This window comes from Bactrocera oleae, chromosome 3 (assembly GCF_042242935.1).
Source record: "Bactrocera oleae isolate idBacOlea1 chromosome 3, idBacOlea1, whole genome shotgun sequence".
In the NCBI taxonomy this organism is placed as follows: domain Eukaryota; kingdom Metazoa; phylum Arthropoda; class Insecta; order Diptera; family Tephritidae; genus Bactrocera; species Bactrocera oleae.
Window position 1 is genome coordinate 53,496,148 of NC_091537.1, and position 27,710 is coordinate 53,523,857.

General features: G+C 36.4%; 1 protein-coding gene across 5 annotated transcripts in view; it reads left to right on the forward strand.

The window, feature by feature from the left end:
• Positions 1–27,710, forward strand: part of Ca-beta (Calcium channel protein beta subunit) — a 440,977-nt gene that overhangs the window by 169,994 nt on the left and 243,273 nt on the right. For all 5 annotated transcript variants that reach the window (XM_070106634.1, XM_070106637.1, XM_070106635.1 and 2 more), the window contains exon 2: positions 26,000–26,105. In XM_070106634.1, coding sequence (XP_069962735.1) covers positions 26,040–26,105 — 66 coding nt within the window. In that variant the 5' untranslated portion in view covers positions 26,000–26,039. The remainder of the gene's footprint in view (positions 1–25,999; positions 26,106–27,710) is intronic.

Sequence of the window (27,710 nt, forward strand, 5' to 3'; positions counted from 1 at the left end):
CCACAGGCGACGTGTTTATGTGTGCGTTTTGATGATTGGGTGATAGTTCGTCGGGCCGTGCGGTGGGTACTTCCTCTTTCTTCTCGAATGGGGGAGAGGGTCGCTTTAAAGCGATGTAAGCGTCTAGCCAGGGTCCCATTGTCGGAGAGTGGGGGGATGCTTCGGGTGACCCTGAGTGATCGTACGGTGAAGGCTGGGCTGCTCTGTCGGCTGCAGATTGATTTGATGCTATTTGAGAAGCCACGTCACTATAAAGAAATGAAATTAGTTATTTGGTAAGGTGACTATTTTGGTTATTGGGCGGGTAATTGTTCCTTGAGAAGTACATATGTCAACTACTCTGGTCTTATTATCTGCACCGAGATAGGTTTTTTCGATGCGACCAAGTTTCCATGCGTTTGGGGGTAGAGTTACTTGGCGTATAACTACCGTATCATTGACCTCTATATTGCGTTGAGGGTATTTCCACTTATACCGTTTGTGGAGTTCTTTTAGATATTCTTTCCATCGTTTGCAGAAGTGTCGATGGAGTATCTTTAACTTGTGCCATCTATGTGCGATGCTTAGATGTGTATCTTCTAAGTTGGGTTCTGCTTGGGTTAATAAAGAGGTACCTATTAAGAAATGGCCTGGAGTTAAAGGTTCTATATTCCTGGGGTCTTAAACTTTTCACTCCTGCTTCCCAGAGTCCACCCATGTGTGGAGCTCCAGGAGGATTAAAGTGCCAGTTGATGTTTTGGTGTGCTTCATTTGTTGTTACTTGTGTTTTTAGTGATTTTATGAATTCTCGTCGACCTTTGATTAAGAGTTTAGACGCTCCCACCAAATTAGTACCATTGTCGGAATAGAGATCGGAGGGACATCCGCTCCTGGAAAAGAATCGTGCGAATGCGGGCATGAATGATTGGGTGGTGAGATCGCTTCCTGCCTCCAGGCGTATTGTTTTGGTTGCAAAACAAACAAATACGCATACATAACCTTTTATGATCAAGCACGCTCTGCCGGTGTAATTTTTTATGTCACAGGGACCGGCGAAGTCGATTCCTTTTTCCGCGAATGGGCGGGTTAGGGTGGTACGTTCCTCTGGAATAGCAGCCATAATTTGAGTAGTTTCTCTCTTTTTGTGTAAGACGCAAGTTTTGCACTGATGGATAATGGACTTTATGAGCGTTTTAAGCTTCGGTATCCAAAACTCCGTACGCATGAGTCGTAAAACTAGCTGGTTTCCACTATGTAGGGTAATTGAGTGGGTAAATTGGGTGAGTAGTTTTGTTAATCGACTGCTATAGGGTAGTATAATCGGATGACGCTCGTTATATGAATCAATCGGCCATTAAATTCGCATTATTCCTCGGGGATCGATTAAAGGGTTTAGGGACAAAATTGTACTTTTTCTGTGTAGGCTGGTTTTTTTAATTAAAGCTTCATACTCCTCCTGGAAGTGCTTTCTTTGGGTTGAAATAATTAACTTCGTGCGGGTAGTTTTGAACTCGTCTGGAGTTATTTCCAACGTTGTGTATGGCTGTTGTGATCTGTTGGGTGACGCATTCGAACAGAATCTGAATAAATATGCTATGACTCGAATGTCTTTGGGTAGTGATGAAAATCAATCCAGTATATCCTCTTGTGTTGTGTTGACGCAAGTCTTGATTGGCCGCAGTTCCAGTGTTGAATCGATTGATTTTCGGGTAATTGGCCAATGTTTCGGGTCGAGTTTTAGCAATTGGGGTCCGTGCCACCAGAGATCATGGTTAACCATTTCCAGAGGTATGCATCCGCGACTACCAAGATCTGCCGGATTGTGCTGGCTTTCGATATGACGCCAATTTTCGGTTCCAACCTTTTCTGCAATTAAGGGCAACTACTGGGATACAAAGGTTGTCCAAGAGCAAGGGGGTTTGCTTAGCCAAGAAAGGACAATTGTAGAATCTGTCCAAAGGTGAGTGCGGTACTGAGTAATGTTTAATCGGGGTAGGGTTGCATCAACTAGATTCGCCAGAAGAATCGCTCCGCAAAGTTCTATCCTTGGTAAAGATATACTTTTTATTAGGAACACACGAGTCTTGGATGTCAAAAGAGTTGTCCAGGTGTTTGTGTTTGTTGAAACACTGATGTATAGGTTTACTGCATAAGCTTTTTCTGATGCGTCAGAGAATCCGTGGAAATTGATGATCGCGGATGTAGAAAAGTTGGTCCACCGAGGAATTTCAATCAGATTTAGATTTTCGTAATCCTTTATAAAGGTTTTCCAGCGATGGAAAGTTAAGGGTTTTAAACTTTCATCCCAATCGGATTTATCGAGCCATATTTATTGCATTATTATTTTGGCTGTGACTACAACGGGACTGAGCCAACCAGCTGGGTCGAACATTTTTGCTATAATCGATAATACTTCTCTTTTAGTTAACGATGTCTTATCGTGAATAGGGTTGATGAGAAAAAACAATGCATCTTTTTTTGAATTCCATCTGATCCCCAATGGTTTTGTGCTCTTGGATTCCAGTAAACTGAGTAAGTTGGTATCCAACAGCTGTTCTTATGAGATTCCAGCTAAGACTTTTGGGTCATTTGAGGTCCATTTACGTAGAGCAAATCCTGCGGACTCCAAAGATCAAGTGAGTTCGTCTCGTGCCATCTTCGCAGTTGCTACGTTATGTGCTCCTGCAGGTACATCATCGACGTACATTCCGTTTCGAAGTATCTCTGCTGTCAGTGGGTGGGTTCCTTGTACATCATCCGCTAATTTGAGGAGGGTACGGATAGCTAAATATGGGGCACAGTTAATACCAAACGTAACAGTTCGTAGTTCAAATTCTTCTATGGGGTCGTTAGGCGATCTTCTAAATAAGATTCTTTGAGATGGACTGTGTTTGCTTTCAACAAGTATTTGACGATACATGTTTTGAATATCTGCATTAAATACGATTCGAAACATACGCCACTTTACCACTAGGATTACCAGGTCTGCTTGCAGAATAGGTCCAGTGTGTAATACATCGTTGAGGCTGTTTCTATTTGAGGTGGAGCATGATGCGTTGAATACCACTTGCAGTTGGGTCATTAAGCGATCGGGTTTGATGACTGCATGGTGTGGTAGATACTATGCTTTCGTATTCTCTGCGGGGTCATATGACCGAGTTTCAGGTACTCGTTGATGGCCTTGTCGTATTCTGTTTTTATTTCAGGTTTTCTAGATAGGGATTTTTCATATCTTAGAAACTGAGCTAAAGCTATATGTCTTGAGTTGCTCGAGTCTATTTTTTCTGAGGTTTAAAAGGGTAATGTTACCACGTTGCGCCCAGTTGAGTGTCTTCAGGTTGTTTTTTGATAATTTTGCTCACACAGTATATCCGAAGTTGAGGGTAGAGGCTTTTTCGGAACTTCTTCGACTTCCCAAAATTGTGTGAGCAACTTGTCTGGGGTCGTCTTATTGAAAAATGACAATGTGAGATGGATTTTTCAGGTGTGGTTCCAGAAAGAATTCAACCGAATTCTATTTCTTGGGCTAGTAATGACCCGAGTAAATTTCTCTGTACGCCACTAGAATTATTTGTGGGTACAGATCACTTCCGGTAAGGATGTCGACTGGTCGGTTAAAGTTTTTAAGATAAACGCGTGGGTTGTTATCTTAAATTCCCTTTTTGTTGGTGAACGAAGGGTGAGTTCGCAAGTTTTGGTAGCTGTTGCCGAGACTGTGTTGTTCAATCCGGTCACTTGTGCATTTTTCTTGAATGTTGGTATGTCCAATTTTCTGAGGAACTTCTCGAAAATGAAGGTAGCTTCTGACCCAGAGTCGATTAGTGCTCTGTATATAATTGCCCTTTATAATAAACTTGCACTATGGCAGTATCTAGCAAAACCTGCTTCCTACTTGAGTTGTGTGGGTCTTGAGTTTTATTTTCAGTGGACTGTAAGAGGGTTGTGTAGGCTTTAGGATTTGTATTGGGATTAAGGGTTTGGGAGGTACTACTATTGGTAGACTCAAGAGGCGGGTTCGAGGCTCTTGATCCTTGCGGGAGGGATTGGGGCATCCCTATGCAGAAGAGTGTTATGTTTCTTTCTACATATTCTGCATGATTATTTGCATTTGCAATCCTTGAAGCTATGCGATAATGCAAGGCAATTAAAACAGTACCCATTATTTTTTATTACGTTTATTCGGGTATCGACATTCATTTGTAAAAATTTTGGGTATTCTCGAATGGAATGTTGGGTTCTACATAATTAACAACTCACAATGTCTTGGGGTTTTTTTGAGATGATGCTGCCTCTTACAGGGTTTGGGTAACTGGAACGGAGTCAGTTAGATTTCCTACTGCTTCCAAAGATTTGTATCTATGGGTGAGAAACGCTGCGAAAGTTTTCCATGATGGTATTTCGGAGTTGTCTTCTAGGGTGTCCTCAAATTGATGAAGTAAAGTTTTAGGTAGTTTCAATCCACATAAGAAGATTAAGATTGGGTCCCAACTAGTCGTGTCTATGTATACATTATGAAGATTTGTTAGACAATTGTTGACGGTCCTCCGGTAAATTAAACACAATTTTTAATTGCGCGTTGACTTGAACTCGTTTGTTTTCGTATTGCGATACTAGGTCTCTCCACGTTACTAATTTTGTGATTGTTTACATATATGGCCGTAAACATGTCTCTGAATGAGGGCCAGGTAACGAAGTCGCCATAAAATATGTCCGTGTCACAAAGGGGTAGATGAATTGAAGATCCTATGTCCCGCAATGTGTTTTCATCTGAAGCTCGTTTTTTTTTTGTGTGGGGGTTGGGGCCGAAAGATCATCAATAGCTTGGTTAATGGATCCCAAATATTTCAAATATAATTGATTACCTGTTTTAAATTTTGAGAAGTCAATAGTTTTCGTGGAGTTCTACGAAAGGCATCGTACGACTTGTTTGCCTTGTCGTAAATAGCATTGAGTTCAACTCTTTTTATTTCCAGAGTATAAACGGATTCATCTTCGGGGTGGGTTTCGTAATATTCTTCGATATATTCGTATAAATCCGAACTACAGATTTCGATAGATAATTTGTGTATTTATTTATTATATAGATATGTATGTATATATCGCAACAATTTATAAAATTGAAATGAAACAAATAATAAATTTTAATTTTTCTCTATTCAAATTTTAACAAGCAAATTCCCGAATGCTGGCGAATTTCAAAACAAAAAAAATTATTTTTTGCGTGTGTCTTATATATGCACAATATTTAAAATTCCGATGAACGAAAAATTTCCTACTGGGTCTTTTGAATTTTTTCCTACAGGGTTTTTTGCATGCTCGCAATGAATATTTAACAGAGGGGGTAATGTTTGAATATATATATTGAGACGAACACGGATGATAGAACAAAATCGAATCAACGATAAACTGCCAGAAGCAACTAGTTAGCGAATTCGTAGTTGCCAAAATGTTCTACAAGCAATGTTTTGTTACAGATTTACTATATAAGGGCTGCCGGATTGTGCAGCAAACACAGTTCTAGTTAGAGTGTTGTAGTGATAAGAACAATTGAGACATAAGCAAGAAGAAATCAGAAGTGGGATTGTCAAATAAATTCACAAAGAGAGAATTGTTTAAAAATGGCCAAGTTTAACAATCTGAAGATCAGTTGTCAGCATCGAAAGAGCTGGACGTGCATATGTCAGCGCAGGTATCCTCACAGTTGGAAGTGGAGGAAGCGTGTGAACCAGGGTCTTCACAGTATGAAGAGCAAGAAGCTTGTATACCATCACAAGTGTCTTCGCATTCGGAAGAACTGAACGGGCGCATGCCAGCGCAGGTGTCCTCACAGTCGGAAGAGGAGGAAGCGTGTGTACCAGTACAAGGGTCCTCACAGTCGAAAGAGCTGGAACTGCGTATGTCAGGGCAGGTGTTCTCACAGTTGGAAGAGGAGAGAGCGTGTGAACCAGTAAAAGGTTCCTCACAGTTAGAAGAGCAAGAAGCATGGATACATGCACAAGTGTCCTTACAGTTGGAAGAGCAGGAAGCGTGTATACCATACAAGGTGGAAGATCAGCAAATTGAACCTGAAACGAATGACTCTTCGCAAGAAGATCCAGACATGGAAGGTGCATTAAGTGGAGTTGAACCAATGTACAACGTTTGGAGAAATAACTACAGGAAGGCCAGTCAAAAAATCATATTGCGCAGAACGGAGCAGTTTAAAGTGATTGTATGGCTGCTGGCATCGAGTATGGAAAAGCGAAAATGGGCAAACCTTCCGAGTACTTATGGTTGTTCCAAGGGTTTGAATTCCTGATGTTCTTAACGTGCAGTACAAATGTCCAAGAGGAGGGCACTTGAGAGACATGAAATCCTTGAAGAATTTGAAGCAAAGGTTTTATTGGACTGGTTGTCAATCAGCTATAGAAAGGATTGCGAAATATGCTGAGAACATTGTAGCTAAAGGATCAAGGTCCAGGAGTCATGGGCAGATGAAACAGCACAATTCGCGTGCGCCAGTTGAGAAAATAGGCGTGTGTGAAGATGGTCCATTCCCCACCAGTAAAGTAGGGAATAGTCATGTTTTGGTAGTCAAGGACCATTTCAACGAATGGCCACAAGTATAGACAATTCCTAACCAAGAGACTGAACCAGTGGCGGAGGCATTTATCAACAAGTGGGTAACGAGATTCGGTGTTCCAATGGAGTTACGTTCTGATCAAGAATGGAATCTCGAGTCAGCTTTAAGTCAAGGGATGTACCAGTAAACTGAGTATCCGGAAAACGGATGGAACTAACTCCAAGAAGAGAAGGACGGCTAAAGATGTCAGCACCAGCCTAGAAGACGAGATGGGGGACATAAAACCTTTGTGTTTATTAGATTTAGGTGGAGGGCAGTGTGGCGAACACGAGTACCAGAACAAATCAGAATTAACGATAAACTGCCAGAAGCAACTAGACAGCGAATCCGTAGTTGCCAGAATGTTCTAGTAGCGAACTTTTGTTATAGATTTACTATATAAGGGCTGCCAGATTGTGCAGCAAACACAGTTCTAGTTAGAGTGTTGTCGTGATAAGAGCAATCAAGCTATTAGCAAGAAATTGTAAGCTCGAATAATGAGCAATAAGTGTTAAGTTGTTGGAATTAGAAATAAAGATAAGTGTGTAGCCATTAAATTGGGACTTTTATTTAACAATCCAGTTATCGAACTCAAGAATGAGTTACAGGTAGACGATTTATCGAAAAATCCGTTACAATATATACGTGTATGTATGAATAGGTATCAAGAGTAACGCTATTATATAACTTCTAATGATCAAAACGGTGGTTGATTGGGTGGGTGAATATATATAAAGGGTGGTTAATTGGGTAGGTTTTATTCTATCGGGAACGAATCCGGTTCGAAGGACCAAAATGTCGGGGTACTCGACGTTGAGTTTGCCGGTGTGCCAAATAAAATAAAATGTTAATTAAAATTCAACAAAATTTAACTTTAATTAATTTAAGTATATAGGGTATAAATATTATAGACAATTTGTGTGGGTTAATTGTACAATATTTATGTGTGTGTTTGTTAAGGGTTATATATATAATTCAATTTATGTGTGTGTTTGTTAAGGGTTATATATATAATTCAATTTATGTGTTATTTGTAAGTTAGACATAAATAATATAAATGAACTATAAACTTAATTGGAACCTGATGTGGGTTGATAATCCCGCGTAGACTTTGATGGTGCTGCTGTTGTTGTTGTTGTGCTGCTAGGACGACCTATTGTTCGCGCCTTTTTATGACCGTCCGCGTTGATATCTGCTCTTGCCTGCTGATTTATTCTTATTGGGAATTATGAGCTATGTTGGTGCTGTTGAGCCTTTTGCGAGTTTGGAGAACAATGCAGGGATGTGTTCATTTGGTATGAACAGAACATATTTATATACATATGTTGCATGTAGACAGATATACAAACATTACGCGTCCTTATTTTCGTTATGGAATTTCTTGATTGAGCCGCCGCGCTCAAAGCCCGCGATAAAAGCTATGCAATAGCTTTATAATAATGTTACTAATATATATACTCAGAGTATTGAATTATTTATTTTCATTAATTAAATTTTTATTAAATTCCACATTTTAATTTGCCATTAAAAAAATTTTTTCGTAAATATTATTTTTGAATCACCCTGCTGTCTTCAATTGATTTTTTCCGCTAGAGATATCCGAAAGAAATGCCTAAATGTATGCAAACACTGAGCACATAAGGTTCATTTCTGTTACGGAATTTCTTGATTTAGTCAGAGCAGAGAACGTATATGAATCAGAGAACGTAAATGAATAGAGAAGGAGCAAATGCAGAGAATGTTGATGAGTAGAGAAGGAGCAAATGTTAGCAGTACTAAAATGTTAATTACGATGGAGGAACATCGAAAACGCGCAAATTGGAAAATAAAATGTCACCACAACTATCACGGTACGAAACGAACTACACCACTCTATAAGCAAAATGTATACACATACATATGCACAGATGTTCTTTGATATGCGCATAAACAAAACTTAAAATAATAAAAAGGAAAATAATTGACTTATGAAAAGAAAATATAAGTAATAAGGGAAATAATATGAAAATAGAACTAAAATATCATTTAGTAAAAAAGAGTTATAAATATAAAAAAAGAGTATATAAAAATATGTGATAGGATATGAACTTAGGCAAAATATTTTACATTGCCATAAAGAAGTCTGCTATACAAGCAGCACCACAGACAATATTCGAGCAATTTTGTCTAATCTGTAAACTGAAACAGCTATTGTTGTTTACTTGCTTCAATGTTCATATGTCTATATGTGAATATTCTTGAAATTGCCTTCCTTCATTCGCATGTCCAAATATATTTGCATGTATGTACACATATGTACATATGTATGTCCCTCAATATGTCTTTCGCAAAAAATCAAACACTCGCGCAAGTGACAAAAAAAACGTAGACGCACCATCATCGGCCAATAATATTCAAGCGAACTCGTGGCTTAATTTCTAAGTATTTCATATTACAACGACAATAAATTCATTCATAAGGAACGTGCGTCTGCTTCAAAGCAAAGTGCGCTCGTTCATAACTCTGCGCCGCGCTATTTTTTCTGTGCGCCTGGTAAGCCACATTTGGTTTTCATATAGAATTCCTACCGCAAATGCGCGATATGAATGAAATTGAATTTGAATGTCTTCAGTAAAATTGAAGAATCAGCAAAATTTCAATTTTACAATTTGTATCACTGAAAATCCTACCATCCCCCTCGCGTTTGTATGTTGCCCACAAGCTGCTTCCTCGCAACATTTGCTAAAAATCAGAAATTGAAGAATTTGTCTGATGTTCACTTCAAAAAGCAGAATTGGCAACATGACCTCTTAGCGAGTTTAAATAATATTTATATTTTTGCATATTATGCACTATTTATGTCATTAAATTACAAAATTTATATTAAATTGCCATTCATATGAAATCATTAACTACTTCTATATATTCTAAGCACAGTCCATATAGTACTTTTATATGTTTACTTATTATCATTATTTCATAGTTTGTCGATTTAGCTCATTTTATCTAAATACGACGCTATGAAAATGCAGCCCAATCGGTAATCACAATATTTCAAAAGAGCATAAGTCAATTTTCAACAGCAAAGCCATGCAAAAAGGACAAACGAGACAACATAGCCGATCGACATTGTCGTAAAATTGTCGATTGAAACAAATTTTGTCAACTCCGCCACGATGCGCAAAATTCGGCGTCAATATGTATGCGAGCTCATATGTATATATGTATGTTTGTCGACAAAATCGTCATTTGGTTTTTTTCAACAACACAATGTCTGCGCGAACTCGCCGTTATTTCGTTGGCTTGCCACTATACACAGAGGCGTTCTAACTGAAGACTCTTAGTATATTATTATGTTGCTTATTTTGTATTGAAAAATACTGATGCATTTATGAATTATTTTCGTAATATAATATATATTATATATATATATATATATATATATATATATATACCAATAAATTCATACCTATAATCGTTTTCAAACTGAATTCGATAAATAAAATATATATCTGAAATAATTATGTGGCAGTGCGCCCCAATCCCTCCTTGCCTGCGATCGTTCAACTCGCAAAAAGCAAAAAAGTCATTGCTTGTGCGGGGCAAGAAGAAGCAAGCATCAGCGTACGTGTACTTATGAATGTATGTGTGATTATCACATTTGTGTAAATACGCATAAATAAAGGAATATGCAATAAACCCAAACATATGAACATATTTTCCTGATATATTTTAATTATCTCAGGAAGTTAAATATGCTATTAAAGTAATTGAATTATGATATGCTTAGACTCCAATTAATAAAATAAAAAAATTAAATGGTGGCTTAGGTCGTAAGCGGGAAGGGGTTAAGCACAATCCGAATACGAGCCTATACGTTCGAATCCTAAAACGAATTTTATTTAATTTTTTTATTTTATTAATTGGAGTCTAAGCATATCATAATTCAATTACTTTAATAGCATATTTAACTTCCTGAGATAATTAAAATATATCAGGAAAATATAATATGTTCATATGTTTAGGTTTATTGAATATTTCCTTATTATGCGTATTTACACAAATGTGATAATCACACATACATTCTTAAATACACGTACGCTGATGCTTGCTTCTTCTTGCCCCGGACAAGCAATGACTTTTGTCTACGCTTTTTGCTTTTTGCGAGTTGAACGATCGCAGGCAAGGAGGGATTGGGGCGCACCGCCACATAATTATTTCAGATATATATTTTATTTATCGAATTCAGTTTGAAAACGATTATAGGTATGAATTTATTGGTATATATATATATATATATATATATATAATATATATTATATTACGAAAATAATTCATAAATGCATCAGTATTTTTCAATACAAATTAAGCTACATATCAATATATTATGAGCCCTCACTTGACACGCCTATGTGCATGGTGGCAAGCCAACGAAATAACGGCGAGTTCGCGCGGACATTGTGTTGTTGAAAAAAACCAAATGACGACTTTGCCGACAAACATACATATTTATATACATACATACAAACGAGCTCGCATACATATTGACGCCAAATTTTGCGCATCGTCGCGGAGTTGACAAAATTTGTTTCAATCGACAATTTTGCGACAATGTCGATCGGCTATGTTGTCTCGTTTGTCCTTTTTGCAGTGGTTTGCTATTGAAAGTTGACTTATGCTCTTTTGAAATATTGCGATTACCAATTGGGCTGCATTTTCATAGCGTCGTATTTAGATAAAATGGGCTAAATCGAAAAACTATGAAACAATGATAATAAGTAAACATATAAAAGTACTATATGGACTGTGCTTAGAATATATAGAAGTAGTTAATGATTTCATATGAATGTCAATTTGATATAAATTTTATAATTTAATGCCATAAATAGTGCATAATATGAAAAAATATAAATATTATTTAAACTCGAATAGGTCATGTTGCCAATTCTCCTTTCTGAAGTGAACATCAGACAAATTCTTCAATTTCTGATTTTTAGCAAATGTTGTGAGAAAGCAGCTTGTGGGCAACATACAAACGTGAGGGGGATGATGAGTAGGATTTTCAGTGATACAAATTGTAAAATTGAAATTTTGCTGATTCTTCAATTTTACTGAAGATATTCAATTCAAATTCAATTTCATTCATATCGCGCATTTGCGATAGGAATTCTATATGAAAACCAAATGTGGTTTACCAGGCGCACAGAAAATATAGCGCGGCGCAGAGTTATGAACGAGCGCACTTTACTTTGAAGCAGACGCACGTTCCTTATGAATGAATTTGTTGTCGTTGTAATATAAAATACTTAGAAAATATGCCGCGAGTTCGCTTGAATATTATTGGCCGATGATGATAGATTTTTTGCGAAAGACATATTGATGGACATACATATGTACATATGTGTACATATATGCAAATATATTTGGACATGCGAATGAAGGAAGGCAATTTCGAGAATATTCACATATAGACATATGAACATTGAAGCAAGTAAACAACAATAGCCGTTTGAGTTCACAGATTAGACATAAGAGTTTGGATATTGTCTGTGGTGCTGCTTGTATAGCAGACTTCTTTATTGCAACGTGAAATATTTTGCCTAAGTTCAAATCCAATCATATATTATATAGTCCTTTTTTATTTTTATAACCCTTTTTTATGAATTGATATTTGAATTCTATTTTAATATTATTTCCCTGATTATTAAATTTTCCTGTCAGAAGTCAATTTCTTTCGTTTTTATTATTTCAATTTTTGTTTATGCGCATATCAAAGAACATTGTGCATATGTATGTATATACATTTTGCTTATAGAGTGGTGTAGTTCGTTGCGTAAATTGACAGCTGTGGTGACATTTTATTTTCGAACTTGTTTTCGATGTTCCTTCTTAGCAATTAACATTTTAGTACTGCTAACATTTGCTCCTTCTCTACTCATCAACATTCTCTGATTTAGTCCCCGAACTTAAAGCAGAGAATGTTAATAAATAGAGAAGGCACAAATGTTAAGAAGTACTAATTTGAGCTTTTCACTAGAGGGAACATCGAAAAATACAACTTCGACTTATTTGAAATACACCACGCAATGATCGAAGCGGAGAAAAGGCTATAAATAGACACAAACAATGTTCTTAAATGAATTGCTGATTTACATTTGCATATTAAAATAATCCTTCGAATTATATAAGAGGATTATTGGTTAAAGCCGCAGAATTTACAAAAAAATAAGTAATTAATAGATAAATTATTCAACACATTTTTGTGCGTTGCATGAACAATGTCTAATAGGCAAAGGATAATAATAAAACAGTGACTAAGCAGCCGCGATTCCACTTTTGCAGTGGCTCAGGTCGTAAGCGTGATGGAGTTAAACCAGAGAATGTAAATGAATAGAGAAGGAGCAAATGTTAGCTGTTCTAAAATGTTAATTACGATGAAGGAACATCGAAAACGCGCAAGTTCGAAAATAAAATTTCACCACAACTATCGTACCCTGAAACGAACTACACCACTCTATAAGCAAAATGTATACACATGCATATGCACAGATGTTCTTTGAAATGCGCATAAACAAAAATTGAAATAATAAAAATGAAAGTAATTGACATCCGACAAGAAAATATAAATAAATAAGGAAATAATATGAAAATAGAAATAAAATATTATTCGATAATAAAGGATTATAAAAATATTAAAATAGTATATAAAAATATGATAGGATTTGAACTTAGACAAAATATTTCACGTTGCAATAAAGAAGTCTGCTATACAAGCAGCACCACAGACTACATATATTAGAGTAATTTTGTCTAATCTGTGAACTCAAACAGCTATTGTTGTTTACTTGCTTCAATGTTCATATGTCTATATGTGAATATTCTTGAAATTGCCTTCCTTCATTCGCATGTCCAAATATATTTGCATATATGTACACATATGTACAGATGTATGTCCCTCAATATGTCTTTCGCAAAAAATCAAACATTCGCGCAAGTGACAAAAAAACGTAGACGCCATCATCGGCCAATAATATTCAAGCGAACTCGCGGCATATTTTCTAAGTATTTCATATTACAACGACAATAAATTTATTCCTAAGGAACGTGCGTCTGCTTCAAAGCAAAGTGCACTCGTTCATAACTCTGCGCCGCGCTATTTTTTCTGTGCGCCTGGTAAGCCACATTTGGTTTTCATATAGAATTCCTACGCAAATGCGAAATTTAAGTTTATAAAATGATTGATGATGAATTGAATTTGAAGTAGTAGAAGTGAAGAAGTTTCAATTTTACAACTGATCCTACCATTCCCCTCGCATTTGTATTTTTCCCACAAGCTGCCTACTCGCAATGATGCTAAAAATCAGAAATTGAAGAATTTGTCTGATGTTCACTTCAAAAAGGAGAATTGGCAACATGACCTATTAGCGAGTTTAAATAATATTTATATTTTTGCATATTATGCACTATATATGGCATTAAATTAAAAAATTTATATAAAATTGCCATTCATATGAAATCATTAACTTCTTCTATATATTCTAAGCACAGTCCATATAGTACTTTTATATGTTTACTTATTATTATTATTTCATAGTTTGTCGATTTAGCTCATTTTATCTAAATACGACGCTATGAAAATGCAGCCCAATCGGTAATCACAATATTTCAAAAGAGCATAAGTCAATTTTCAACAGCAAAGCCCTGCAAAAAGGACAAACGAGACAACATAGCCGATCGACATTGTCGTAAAATTGTCGATTGAAACAAATTTTGTCAACTCCACCACGATGCGCAAAATTCGGCGTCAATATGTATGCGAGCTCATATGTATATATGTATGTTTGTCGACAAAATCGTCATTTGGTTTTTTTCAACAACACAATGTCCGCGCGAACTCGCCGTTATTTCGTTGGCTTGCCATCATACACAAAGGCGTTTCAACTGAGGGCTCATAGTATATTAATATGCTGCTTAATTTGAATTGAAAAATACTGATGCATAAATTACTTATTTTCGAATTATAATATTAATATAGGTAAAAATATAAATACACATATATTCATACTTATAATCGTTTTTAAAATAAATTCGATTAATAAAAATATATCTGAAATAATTATGTGGCAGTGCGCCCCAATCCCTCCTTGCCTGCGATCGTTCAACTCGCAAAAAGCAAAAAGTGTGGACAAAAGTCATTGCTTGTGCGGGGCAAGAAGAAGCAAGCATCAGCGTACGTGTACTCATGAATGTATGTGTGATTATCACATTTGTGTAAATACGCATAAATAAAGGAATACGCAATAAACCCAAACATATGAATATATTTTCCTGAAATATTTTAATTATCTCAGGAAGTTAAATATGCTATTAAAGTAATTGAATTATGATATGCTCAGATTCCAATTAATAAAATAAAAATTAAATAAAATGTCAGTTACATGAGTTTTAGGATTCGAACGTATAGGTTCGTATTCGGATTGTGCTTAACCCCTTCCCGCTTACGACCTCAGCCACCACAAAAGTGGAAATGTGGCCGCTTAGCCACCGTTTTATTGTTATTCTTTGTTTAATAAGCAATTGCTCACATAACGCACATACATAAGTTGGAAAAATAGCCTACTAAATGTTTATTTTATTATGAAATCTGGGGTTTTTACCGGTAATACAGATTTTTAATTCAGAAGGCTTTTCATAATTATAAATTTGTCATATCATAGAAATTGAAAACATAAATCTAAATAGGTATGCGCAACGTTTTTTCTTATAGGAATATTCGTTGTGTCTATTTATAGCATTTCGCATATTGTGTGGTGTATTTTTCTTTTTCGAAGTTATATTTTTCGATGTTCCTTCATGTGGAATTACAAATTAGTACTCAAAAAGTTTTCATTTAACATTTGCTCCTTCTCTATTCATTTACGTTCTCTGGTTAAACCACTCCGAATATAAATGCTTACGATCGAATCATGTAAATCATAAATCTTAATTTTTATTTTGATCTTATTTTATTATTTGATATTTTAGCTGATCTCAATTCATTTACTAGAATAGCATATTTTTCTTCCTGAGATAATTAAAATATTTCAGGAAAATATGTTCATATGTTTGGGTTTATTGCATATTCCCTTATTTATGCGTATTTATTCAAATGTGAAAATCACACATACATTCATAAGCACAAGTACGCTTGCTTTTTCTTGTCCCGCTCAATAATGACTTTTGTCAAAACTTTTTGCTTTTTGCGTGAAGCGAGCTGAACGATCGCATGATGGCACATTATGGAAGTAATGGCGAGTTAGAGTGGAGCAAAAAATTGAGTTCTGACAAAACGTTGAATAAAACCAAATGGAGCAACTTACATACATACATATACACTAGCTCGATACATATTAACGCCGAATTTTGCGCATCGGCTATGTTGTCGCGTTTGTCGATTTTGCAGTGTTTTGCTATTGAAAACTGACTTATGCTCTTTTAAAATACTACGACTTCCGATTGGGTTGCATTTTCATGATTGAATTTAGATAAAATGGGCTAAATCGAAAATCAATGATATAGTGATAACAAGTAAACATATAAATGTACTATATGCAGTGTGCTTAGAATATATAGAAGTTATAAAGGATTTCATATAAATGGCAATTTTATATAAATTTTATAATATAATGTAATAATGTATAAGTAAATTTAAAAAGACCATGCTGACAATTCGTCTTCCTGAAGGGAACATCAGACAAATTCTTCAATCTCAGATTTTTAGCAAATGTTGTGAGGATGCAGCTTTTGGTCAACATACAAATGCGAGGAGTGTGGTAGAATTTTCAGTGACACAAATTGTAAAACTGAAATTTTGCTGATTCTTCAATTTTACTGAAGGCATTCAAATTCAATTCCATTCATTTTTTCTCAAACTTCGTTTTCGCGCATTTGCGGTAGGAATTCCATATGAAAACCAAATAAGGTTGACCAGACGCACAGAAAAAAGAGCGCAGTGCAGAGTTATAAACGATCGCACTTCATTTTGTAGCATACGCGCGTTCCTTATGAATGAATTTGTTGTCGTTTTAATATGAAATACTTAGAAAATATGGTGCGAGTTTGCTCGAATCTCATTGGTCAATGATGGTGCGTCTGTGATTTTTTTTGTAGCTGGGCGAATGTTTGATTTTTTTACAAAAGGCATATTGAGGGAGATACATACATACATACAGTGTATCACTAAAGTAAGTATGCAGCGATGATTTCTCCATCGTACAAACGAAAAAAAATTCAAAAGTAACAATACAAAAAAAATACAATATTATTCATTCTTCAAAGTCTTATCTTCTTTCTTTTATTTACAAAAAAAAATTATAGAGAAATAATTCTTGTTTTAGCTAGATCGGCTTAATCTACAAAAAGTCTTAAAATCACATCACAAAAGTAAGTATGCATTCAATCAAAACCCGAATTTAATAACAAATTTTACAGTTATAATGAACTTTTAATATTTCGTTGGATAGCCTTTATTCTTTTTGGCAGCTTTTAACCGCGATAGCATAGTACAAACCTTTTTTAAAGTTATAAATTGAATTTCAATTAAAGTTTTTTGGTATTTTGATCATAGCTCCTCACTCCAAAGAACTTTCACAAGATATGAAGGATTTAATAATAAAATTGTACAAACCTAATAAAAGCCAACGCCAAATTGCAAAAGACGTTAATAAAAGCAACGCCACAATCCAAAAAATTATTGAAAAATTTAAAAGAGAAGGTATTACCAATAATCAACCAAGGAAGTTAAAACAGAAACTGGCAAGACTTCTAACCCCTAAACCATTCGTCACGTATTACATAATGCTGGTTTCCACGGTCGAAACATCCGTAAAAAGCCATTTGTAAATAGTACTAACAGAAAGAAAAGAATTGAATTTGTAAAAATGCACGAAACCAAAGACCAAAACTTTTGGAATACCGTTTTCTCTGACGAGAGTAAATTTAATATATCTGATTCCGACGGACGTGAAAAAGTATGGAGAAAAGTAAATTCAGAGGTCGATCCTCAAAACATGACCGGCACAGTTAAACATGGTGGTGGCTCAATAATGGTGTGGGGTTGTATGGCGGCTTCTGGTGTGGGAAATCTGGTTCTGATTGACAGGATAATGGATAAAACTATTTATCTCAACATTTTGAAGGATAATTTGAAGCAAAGTGCACTCAAATTGAGCTCACGTTGTCAAATGGCTGCTGTATAACACACCAAAGCAACTAAAAATCACCTATGTATATTTATATTAATATATAAAACAAAACAAAAAAATTATATAATATATCAAATAATTATATTGCATTTGTAAAAGTGGTTCAGAAAAATATTTCTAAAGGGGCCGTCCATAAATTACGTCATCGATTTTTTCAGATTTTAGACACCCCCCCTATAATCATCCTATCGTCATTTTTTAACATCGTATGGTTCTTAGGAAAATGTATTCAAAATTTTTTCCTTTGGCACAACTTCGTTTTATGATAAGACAAAACTTTATAGCAAAATTCATTCGAATCGGTAGGGATCGGTATATACATAACATATTATCATCATATACTAAAAAACTTAAATATTACAATAGTAATTTATATAAATCCTAACTTTCATCATTTAAAACTTATATACGCATGTATCATGCACATATGGATATATAATAGGTATATACAAGTATGTACACCTTCACGCATTTAAATCATGATATTCAGGAGTGTTGTGGAATTCAAAGCAGATTTGCGTAGATGTCAGAATTGCAAACCATTTCTGATTTTCAATGGTGTCACAGATCGGATTGGATTTCCGTCTTTTTGAACATACGCTCCTGCAAGGATACAGTAATTTTCGTATACACACATACATATATGGAATATGCTGATAGTTGCTACTGAACGAGGCGGTTTTTTCAGGACGCGCCATGTGGGACCGGTAATACATTTTAATATCACAACAAATGATCTCATTTGCCTGCAGTGTTGATAAAAAGTTCAACTATAATTTGAGATGAGTGCATAATGGCTCAAAAATATTCTCGAAGTATTGCAAAGACCAATCCAATATTTAAACGGCAACGATGAGTTTTCGATGGTGCTGTCTTACCACTGTCTTCTGATTGCCAACTGCCTGATCATGTTCCGCTTTTTTTAAGCCAATGAGATTAATGAATGTTTACGAAATGGCTCTTATGATAAAGTGTTGAAACACTTCGACGGACCATATAATGTATATGAGCGCACAATAGCAAATTGATTCAACAGCATAAATATGTTCCGACCAATTGCTAGATATTGGAAATAGTAGAATAGAACTGTTGCCTACTATATGCATTCACTACCAGACAATTTCTCCACTCCTATTCACGAAATTTTTTTATTAATTGAGAGTATATTCCTGAAAGTAAAACTTAACTGTATGGATCATAACCGGCTCAGTAATCAGTGCTACATTGCGGCCAAAAATGTAGATGTTGACGAAATTAGTTACCAGATAGATAAAGATTGAGGTATGCACCGCGACCTATGGTCTATTGTGCCCTCCCCTAAGTCACAAAGACTCATCTAGTCCCTGCATATTGATGAACTCCAATATACTGCTAGGTGCTAGTGAAGCGATACGATCCCTGTTTGGAAACATGGATCCCAGGGCCTTAACTCTGCGTCTGCAGACTGCTGTGAAGTCCACTAGCAGGTGTTCTGGGGTTTCCGACTCCATGTCGCAGAACCGGCAGTTTGCAGAGGAGACCAAGCCCATGTTAAATAAATGCTTGTTGAGCCTGCAATGTCCGGTGTAGAACGCGACCAGTAGCCGAAATTTGTTCCTCGGGAGATTGATTACGGTTTTAAACCGTCTGAGGTTATAACCCCCCATTAGCCACTTGGCAAGGCGCATGCCTTGGAGATGTTGCTAATGTCTCTCCCTGCCTGCTCTTTCCTCTTTACGAAGCCGCTTTTTAATGGTATATGGACCAACCGTTACGCACGGTTCTGGTCCTACCATGTTTGTAGAGGCTGCAGAGCGGGCCAACTCGTCAGCCAGTTCATTTCCTGCTATATCCTTGTGACCAGGCACCCAGATGAGGTGCACTCTATTGAGACTTGATAGGCTGTTCAGCCGTTCTATACACTCCTGCACTAGTAGCGATTTGACCTCAAAAGCCGAGATCGCTTTAAGTGCCGCCTGATTATCGCTGAGTATAGCGATACTTTTATTGCGATAGTCGCGTTGGAGGTTCATCTCTACACACCGACTTATAGCATATACTTCCGCCTGAAATATGCTAGGAAAACTTTCCATGGGAATGGAGAGCTTGGTGCGTGGTCCTGCGACCCCTGCACCAATCCTTTCGCCGTTTTCGAGCCGTCGGTGTACCACTTGATAGTGCTGTGCCTTAGCAGTAGGTCCAGCGTGGAGTCGTTCCATTCAGCCTTACTGTCAAGGGTAACCTTGAACTTCCTAGTGAAGCCTACTGTTTTGGTAATGCTGTCCCTTGGAAGAAGGACCAGTGACATTGCGTCACTTAGGGCCTTCATCTGCTGGGACGAGATTACCTTCCCTTTGCTAAACATTTCTGCTGAGATTTGAAGCAAGGTCTGTTTGGCCGTCTGTTCGATCACTTTATGTAACGGTGTTAGCTCCAGCATTACTTCCAGTGCTGCAGTCGGACACGTACGCATCGCGCCCGACGCGCAGATGCAGGCAAGTCGTTACAGCTTCGATAGTCGAAGTCCTACCGAGGTCTGCGATGCTTTGGAAACCCATGCCACCGCTCCATATGTTATGATCGGTCTCACAATCACGGTGTACAACCATCTGATGATCCTTGGGTGGCAGCCCCATGATTTCCCAGCAAGTCAATTGCACACCATGAGCGCTTTCGTTGCTTTTGCTAAGGTCAGGTCCACATGCTGTTTCCACCGTAGAGTGGAATCCAGCGAGGGGCCTAGGTACTTGACGGTGTTGGCCATCTCCAGCTCCGGAGGATAGGTTTTTGAAGCCTGGCAGCAACCTGCGTCTGGTAAACGGTATGATTGTAGTTTTGGAGGTTTTGATATTTAGGCCAACCTCACTACACCATTCCTTTGCCAGCCTCAATCCCCTTTGTACAATATCGCAGAGAGTGTCTGCGAATTTACCCTAGTTAATATAACAATATCGTCCGCATATCCCTGACAGCGGATTGCGTTATTAGTTAGCAGCTCGAGAAGGTCGTCCATAACTAGGCTCCAAAGTAGGGGGGATATCACTCCACTCTGTGGACAGCCTCTTGTTATGCCAAGATGAATCCTAGTGTCGCTTACTGTGGTTTCAGCAATCCTGGTGCACAGTACTTCTTCAATCCATCTGCTCACCGGAACCGCCACACCCGTTTTCTCTCTCGTGAGACGTATTGTCAAAAGCTCGATGTCAAGGAAGGTGCATAACAACACCTTACCCCCGTCTAACGAACTTCGGATCTCTGGGGTTAGCTGATACAGAGCAGTATTGATCTGCCTGCTCTGTAAGCATGCTGCATCACGTGTTGCGGCGCAGCACCTTCAGCACCTTCGATCTTATTTCGTAATCAATGATCCTTTCCATAATTCTTAGTAGGAAGGAAGTTAGACTTATTGGTCTAAAGGAGTTTGCCAACGAATAGGCTTTCCTTCCTACCTTGGGTATGAAGATCACCTTTGCAGTGCGCCAAGGTTCTGGGATTTAGCCAGCGCCAAGCAATCCCTTATTAGCCGAACAAGGTGGGGCAGTAAGACCTAGCCCCCCCGTTGCATAAAAGCTGGAAGGATGCCATCCGCACCAGGAAACTTATATTTTTCGAAGGAGGCCACAGCTCACTTGATGGAGTCCGCAGTGAAGAACTGTTTTGCGATTGTACAATCCAAGCGAGATGGCTTTCGTTTGACCCTGGGTCGAATTAGGTCTTCTCGAGTTGTCTCCGGGAAGTGCGGAAGTAGAAGGGCCGTGGCTCTTTCCTCCGCGCTGGACGTATAGGTCCCATTCGGTCTTTTAATTGCTAGTACTGTGTCGGTCTTGCCCCTAGCCAGAGCCTACTATTATATGCCTCTATAATGGACTGATTTAGCGCAGACAATCTGCTCTCCAGTCCAGAAGCCGTCCAGCTGCCCCCTCCTTTTGTCATTTATTTCAAGTGTATCCCTAAAGGTGGCCCAGTCCGTGGTTTTGGGGATACGCCTGGGAGGAAGTTGCCTGACCTCTACCCCTAGTGCGAATCTTAATGTTTCCAGATACAACAGTTATTGTCAGACTATCAGATGTAAATCATTCGTAACTGTTGTTGATGAAAATTAAAACGTAAATTATATACCCAGGATCAATTATTATTCAGCGTAATTTTAATCCAACTTAATTATGCAACGGCACACGTTTAGTAATCAAAAGGATTACAGAAAATATTATTGTAGTTACCACTTTGATTGAAAAATTTATTAGAGAAATTGTTCTCTTACCACTTTTTGCAGTGATACTATCAGAATGTACGATACAAAAGAGCTGAATTAAATTGAATTTGGAAATATTAATAATTAAAAACTATAAATATTATTGTTAAAATGTAAGAATCATCTACCCTCTTTCATTATCTCAAACGTTGTCAACTAATAATTCAAAAAAAAAATACTAATTTTTTACAAACTTTAATATAAAATTAATCAAATTAAAAATGTTATAGTATCTTATGTTTATTTGTGTTTAATAACAAGTCTAAAAAAATGTGGATCAATCATTTTCAAATTTGGAACTAATGTTCAAATTTTAACGCCTTGGACTATTACACCGGATATAACGTTTTCGTTTTTATTCATAAATACAACTTTACTGTATTGAATAGTTTTTAATTAATGTATACCTTAGCCGCCACAGCAACGCGTGGACTGGGTCGGCTAGTACTGAATAAAGTCTACTAAAGTTTACAATGAGTTTTGCTATTTTAGCTTTTATTTTATTGGAGGAAGAAAACAACGTAAAAGTTTAAAGGAAGATATTAGGGGGTGTTGTAGAATCTGATAGTTGTCGGAATCAGAATTGAAACTGATAAAAAAATGTAGTAGTTCGAAACAGAAATTACATCGGTTTGGGTGTCATTGAAACCAATTTTATCGGTTTTGTTATCAGAAAAAAAGCAAAAGAATAGTCGCTGACAGATTTGAAATGTAAATTAAGAAATTAATTTATGAACCTTCTCTATAAATCTACGTTCTTTGCTGGAAATCCAATTTCTTGGCTAATTCAGTGCACGCGTGCATGTTAACAAACAAAATCTTGCGATTATTCATATTTCAGTAATCAGAAAATTTCGAAAATGAAAGCATGCGCATGTATGTTATTTTTCTCATCACCGACTTCCACAATTTTGAGGAATGAAAAAATTTTAATAATGTTCCACCAAAAGATCCAGGAGAAGACGACATTTTCCGCTATTGATAGGAAAATTCCGATCGGTAAAATCGCGCGATCTTTAATTGATTGCCTCTTTAAAACATTTTTTAACACACATTTTCCTTCATTATTTGTTTATTAGCAAACTATGAGATTTAGCAGCAAAATGACTGTAAAATTTTAACATATCAGATTTTTCATTGATAGTTCATTTAAGAGTTGCGGAAGATTTTACGCATACGATAACACCACGGCAAAAACTCAGTTTTTTATAAAAGTGTTCAAAAAATTACCAACTACTAATCCAGTTTCTTTTTTACTGGCCCTTCTGAGTCACGAATATTTTCAGAATGTTATGCAAACTTGTTTGTAAATTGAATTTTTCACCTCACCTCAAGGACAACCCTTCAACAGTATGTTCACAAAATTGCTTTAGCCTTTAGCGAATCAATTTCTTGGTCGAAACACAAAACACAACATTCTGGGCACACGAAAAACTTCAAACAAAGTCGTAAATTCTCATTCTGGAAACGTCAACGTCTCTGCTAATGTTAAATGTATTTTTGCAATTGACGCGTATGTATTTCGCTCAGAGTTTTCTAAACGACAAAGGAAGCATCTGCTGACATTCGTAGTGGAGAGAAATTTTGCTATGGTGTACATGTGCAAGTACCCTAACGCCAAGAAAACGCGCTAGAAAAGTATAATTGGCTCGATTGGCAGCGGTTATGCCGACTCATATTACATTACTTTTCCAGTTTGTGATAATGTACGTAACTGCTTTTTTTTGTACAAGCTCGCAAAAATGCGCTATATCGGTAACCACAACGTTAAAAACAAAGTTCGAATCACCCCCGTCTCCCCTGCCTCTCGTCGGGTCACGCGTGATAACTTTAATGAAAAATTAGATGTCTTGATTAAACTTGGTACACATGTTTCTTGGCACCAAAGGATGGTTAGTATTGCAGAAGAACGGAATTGAACTATTACACGCCACGTAAATTATTTAAATCGGACTACAATTTTTCTAGCCCCTAGATACCGATAATGTGGACACTAGTTCGTATTGCGAACTTTTTATCGAAAATATCCGTCAATTTATGAAATATACATATTACCCGTCTTGTGTGCCAAGGAGTCTAACTTTTTCTCAAGTTATTGCTTACACGGAAGGACAGACATCCAATCAGATGTCAACTCGTCTCGCCATCCTGATAATTTATAAATGTATAACTCTATATCTGCCTCGAATAGTTTTAAGTGATACAATTCGGTGATCGATATCGCACATTTTTATATCCAATATTATACGTTCACTAGTGAAACATGGAATCTAACAGCATGCGTTCTACAAACACTGCAATCCTTCTTTAACCGCTGTCTCTCAAGATTTTCTTGTCTAATGTTATAAGTAATAATGGTCTTTGCACCGAGGCCAAGCAAAAACCTGTTCACATTGAAATTCGTCGCCGTAAACGGAAATGGATCGACAAGACGACATTACAAGAACAGCATTAGACTGGAATCCTCAAGGGAGACCAGCCAATACGTGGAGGCGACAAGTGGAGCAAAGTTGCAAGGAACAGGCCGTTCCTGGAGACAAATCGAATTCCTATAATTCTATAAATTGAATTATAATTTTTTTTTATTGAATTTTTTTTATGTTTTACCTAAGAAATTTGGGGGTCTATGATGGAGAATGATAATAATACCTGTGACAGACATATGGTACCAATACTACCATATACTACGAAGGAATAGCAGATGTGTGTCATCAAATACCAAATGCATGTACCGCCTTATTTTTTGGGAAAACATCACTTTTGTAGTATTGGAAATAATATTACTTACTTTCTCCATTACACACACACTAGATATTTATTGTTGCAAATATTTTGGAAATATCTATTGTCTATGGAACGGATACTAGCATTTGGGTTTACTACACTTCAACGTAGTAAACACAATATTAAGCGATTTACGCTCACTATTTTTTTCCATAGTACTTTTCTTATTCAATATAAAATAAATATTTCATTCGAAATTTATTGTAATTCAATCAAGGTGAATGTTGAGTTCTTAAAATTTTGCCCATACCTGAAAATATTTTCCTTAAACAACAAGCTTAAAAGTTATTAAAATTAGCGATTCGAATTACCGCATTTGGAATTGAATAAGTTAATATTTAAAAATTTAAAATACTTAAAAAAACAAAAACTTGAAATGGCACGCGAAAAAACTACTGGGCATCGGACCCTAATTACCGGTTTCGTGAAATAATGAATGTTGAATTCTAACGTTACATTCAGGTATTAATGTAAAGTTTTGCTAGCACCTGAAAATATTTCCCCGCTTTTGAATCTCGAAAAGCTGCGAAAGTATAAAATGTTTGATTACACTTTAACCCTTCCTTTGTTTTTAACACTAAAACTACGAACCGGTTAAAATGGCCGGTTGCATCATTTATTTATACCATTTCCTCTTTATTCCTATTAAATATTTTACGAGAATGTCATGATTTTTATTAAATTTTTGTATAGAATAATATTATAGATTATATTGTTCTTACGCTTCAAATTTTCAGAGAGAGAGAGAGAGACCTATTTGAAATAGATATATGGTAAATCTTCGTAGTTCTAGTGTTAGCAGATGTTGGCTATTATATATGATGCGATTTATGTTAATTATTATTAAAGATGTGATTTATGTAATATGTACTCTTAGTGAAATACATACCAAAACATATTCGGGCGACAAGCACTTGCGTTGTGAAAAATATACAGCAAATTTTTACGTGTTAAATGACACATTTATATAATTAACTAAATCATTATTTAGAAAATTTTGAATTGATGTTTGAAGTGTTACTTTTTTCATAAATTGGTGACGAATTAATATACAGCTGTTCTACTTTTACAATCATCAACCAAGTTAATAAAATTGAGTTACACCTAAATGTAGCCACTGTTATTTTAAATATTCTAATTTTTTAAAGTTGATAAACGTTTTTGCTTTTTAATATATTACAGTTATTATTGGCAGCATCTGGTTTTTATTAACACCGGAGTAATGAGAAGATTGCGCTTAGGTGGAATGCAGAAATCTTCAAAACCCCTCCGTGTTGAATCTAGGAAGGTGAGAAATTTTTTCAATTTAATTAACAATTAAGACATTACTTTTAAAGTATTTGCTCCAGCTCAAAAATAGATTAATGTCCAATTAACAATTTGAATTTATTTAATTTAAGTTTACATTCAATTTCTATTACTCTTAACAATCCTAATGCTCTAATAATAATGTGATTAATATTATGCTAGCACGGGTTTTTATCCCGTCTTGTGCCTATTTTCGTATTACCTACGTACCCACTTGTATGTAAGCATGTGCGTATATACTTATACATGGGTGTAGGTATGAAAATATGAATTTTTGTGTGTGTATATGTATATATTATATGTACCTGCTTACAAAGTGCAAAGCGAAAAGTGAGAACATAAAAAATGCAATTATGTACAAATCATAGAAAACATAACATATGTATATAAATGTAAGAATTTGTGTGCATTTGCCTAAGCAGTGCTCTCACAGAGGTGAATGGCCTAATTCATGGTCACAGTCATCCGATTTTGCACAGTGCCATACTTTTGACCAAACATGCTGGCCTCATTGAAATGCTTGCATTTCAATCCGAAATAGGTAATGGTGCAACTTTATGGACTGCTCTCCGTATAATCCCTTTTATAGTTTTGATATCTACAACACTCACTTTGCCGTCTGAACCAGGAGCGATGTCGATAATTCTGCCAAGTGACCACTGTTGTGGAGGAAAGTTGGCTTCATGGATCATGACCATTTGAACAATTTTGATGTTGGCTTCCGGCTTCAACCACTTGGAGCATTGTTGTAGGATAAGAATATAGTCGTATTCCCATAAGTCCCAGAAACGCTGCTTTAGATACGTCACCCGTTGCTATTGCGTTAACGAAGATACAGTGTTGATATTGATGGCTTTGTTTGGCATCGACAGTAATGACGTTCCGATCAATAGATGATCTGGGGTTAACGCTTCGCCATCGTTAGGATCATTTGAAAGAGGTGGCAGCAGGCGAGAGTTTAAGATAGCTTCAACTTCAACCACAATGGTCTGCAGTTCTTCATATGTCAGGTGTTCATTTGACATGATTTTTATCAAAATGGATTACATCGATTTTACTGCCGCCTAACATAGACCACCAAAATGCGAAGCCGGAGGCGGAATAAATCAAAATTCGAAACCAGTGTTGGTGCTATCATTAGTGATGTCATCAGTAACCGCATTATTGAAGAACTGTTGATGAAGATCCTTCAATTTGGCTAGATGTATAATATTTGTGGCGTTGTCGCTGTAAAAACGTTTTAGACAAAGTATAAAGTTATAGTAGGAAAGAATTGGTGCCTTTGACAAACGGTTACCGACTCTGAGCACTGAAACTGTTACTCCGTTAAGATTCATTGGATGTAGAAAAGGAGTCAGCTTTTGTATGAACGATTTAACTTGTTGTTGTTTTTTAAGTTTTTCAATTTCTTCCGTGAATTCGATCTGTTGAATAGCTTTGATGATTCTCCACCAAGTCGGCTCAAGTTCCTCTACCAGTAGATGAAGTATCATTGAAAACACGAAAAATTTATGCAACTATGCGAAGTAATCGGTGGTGCAATAAACAGTTGTTGGTAATGACGTTGATAACATTTCCCTCGTTG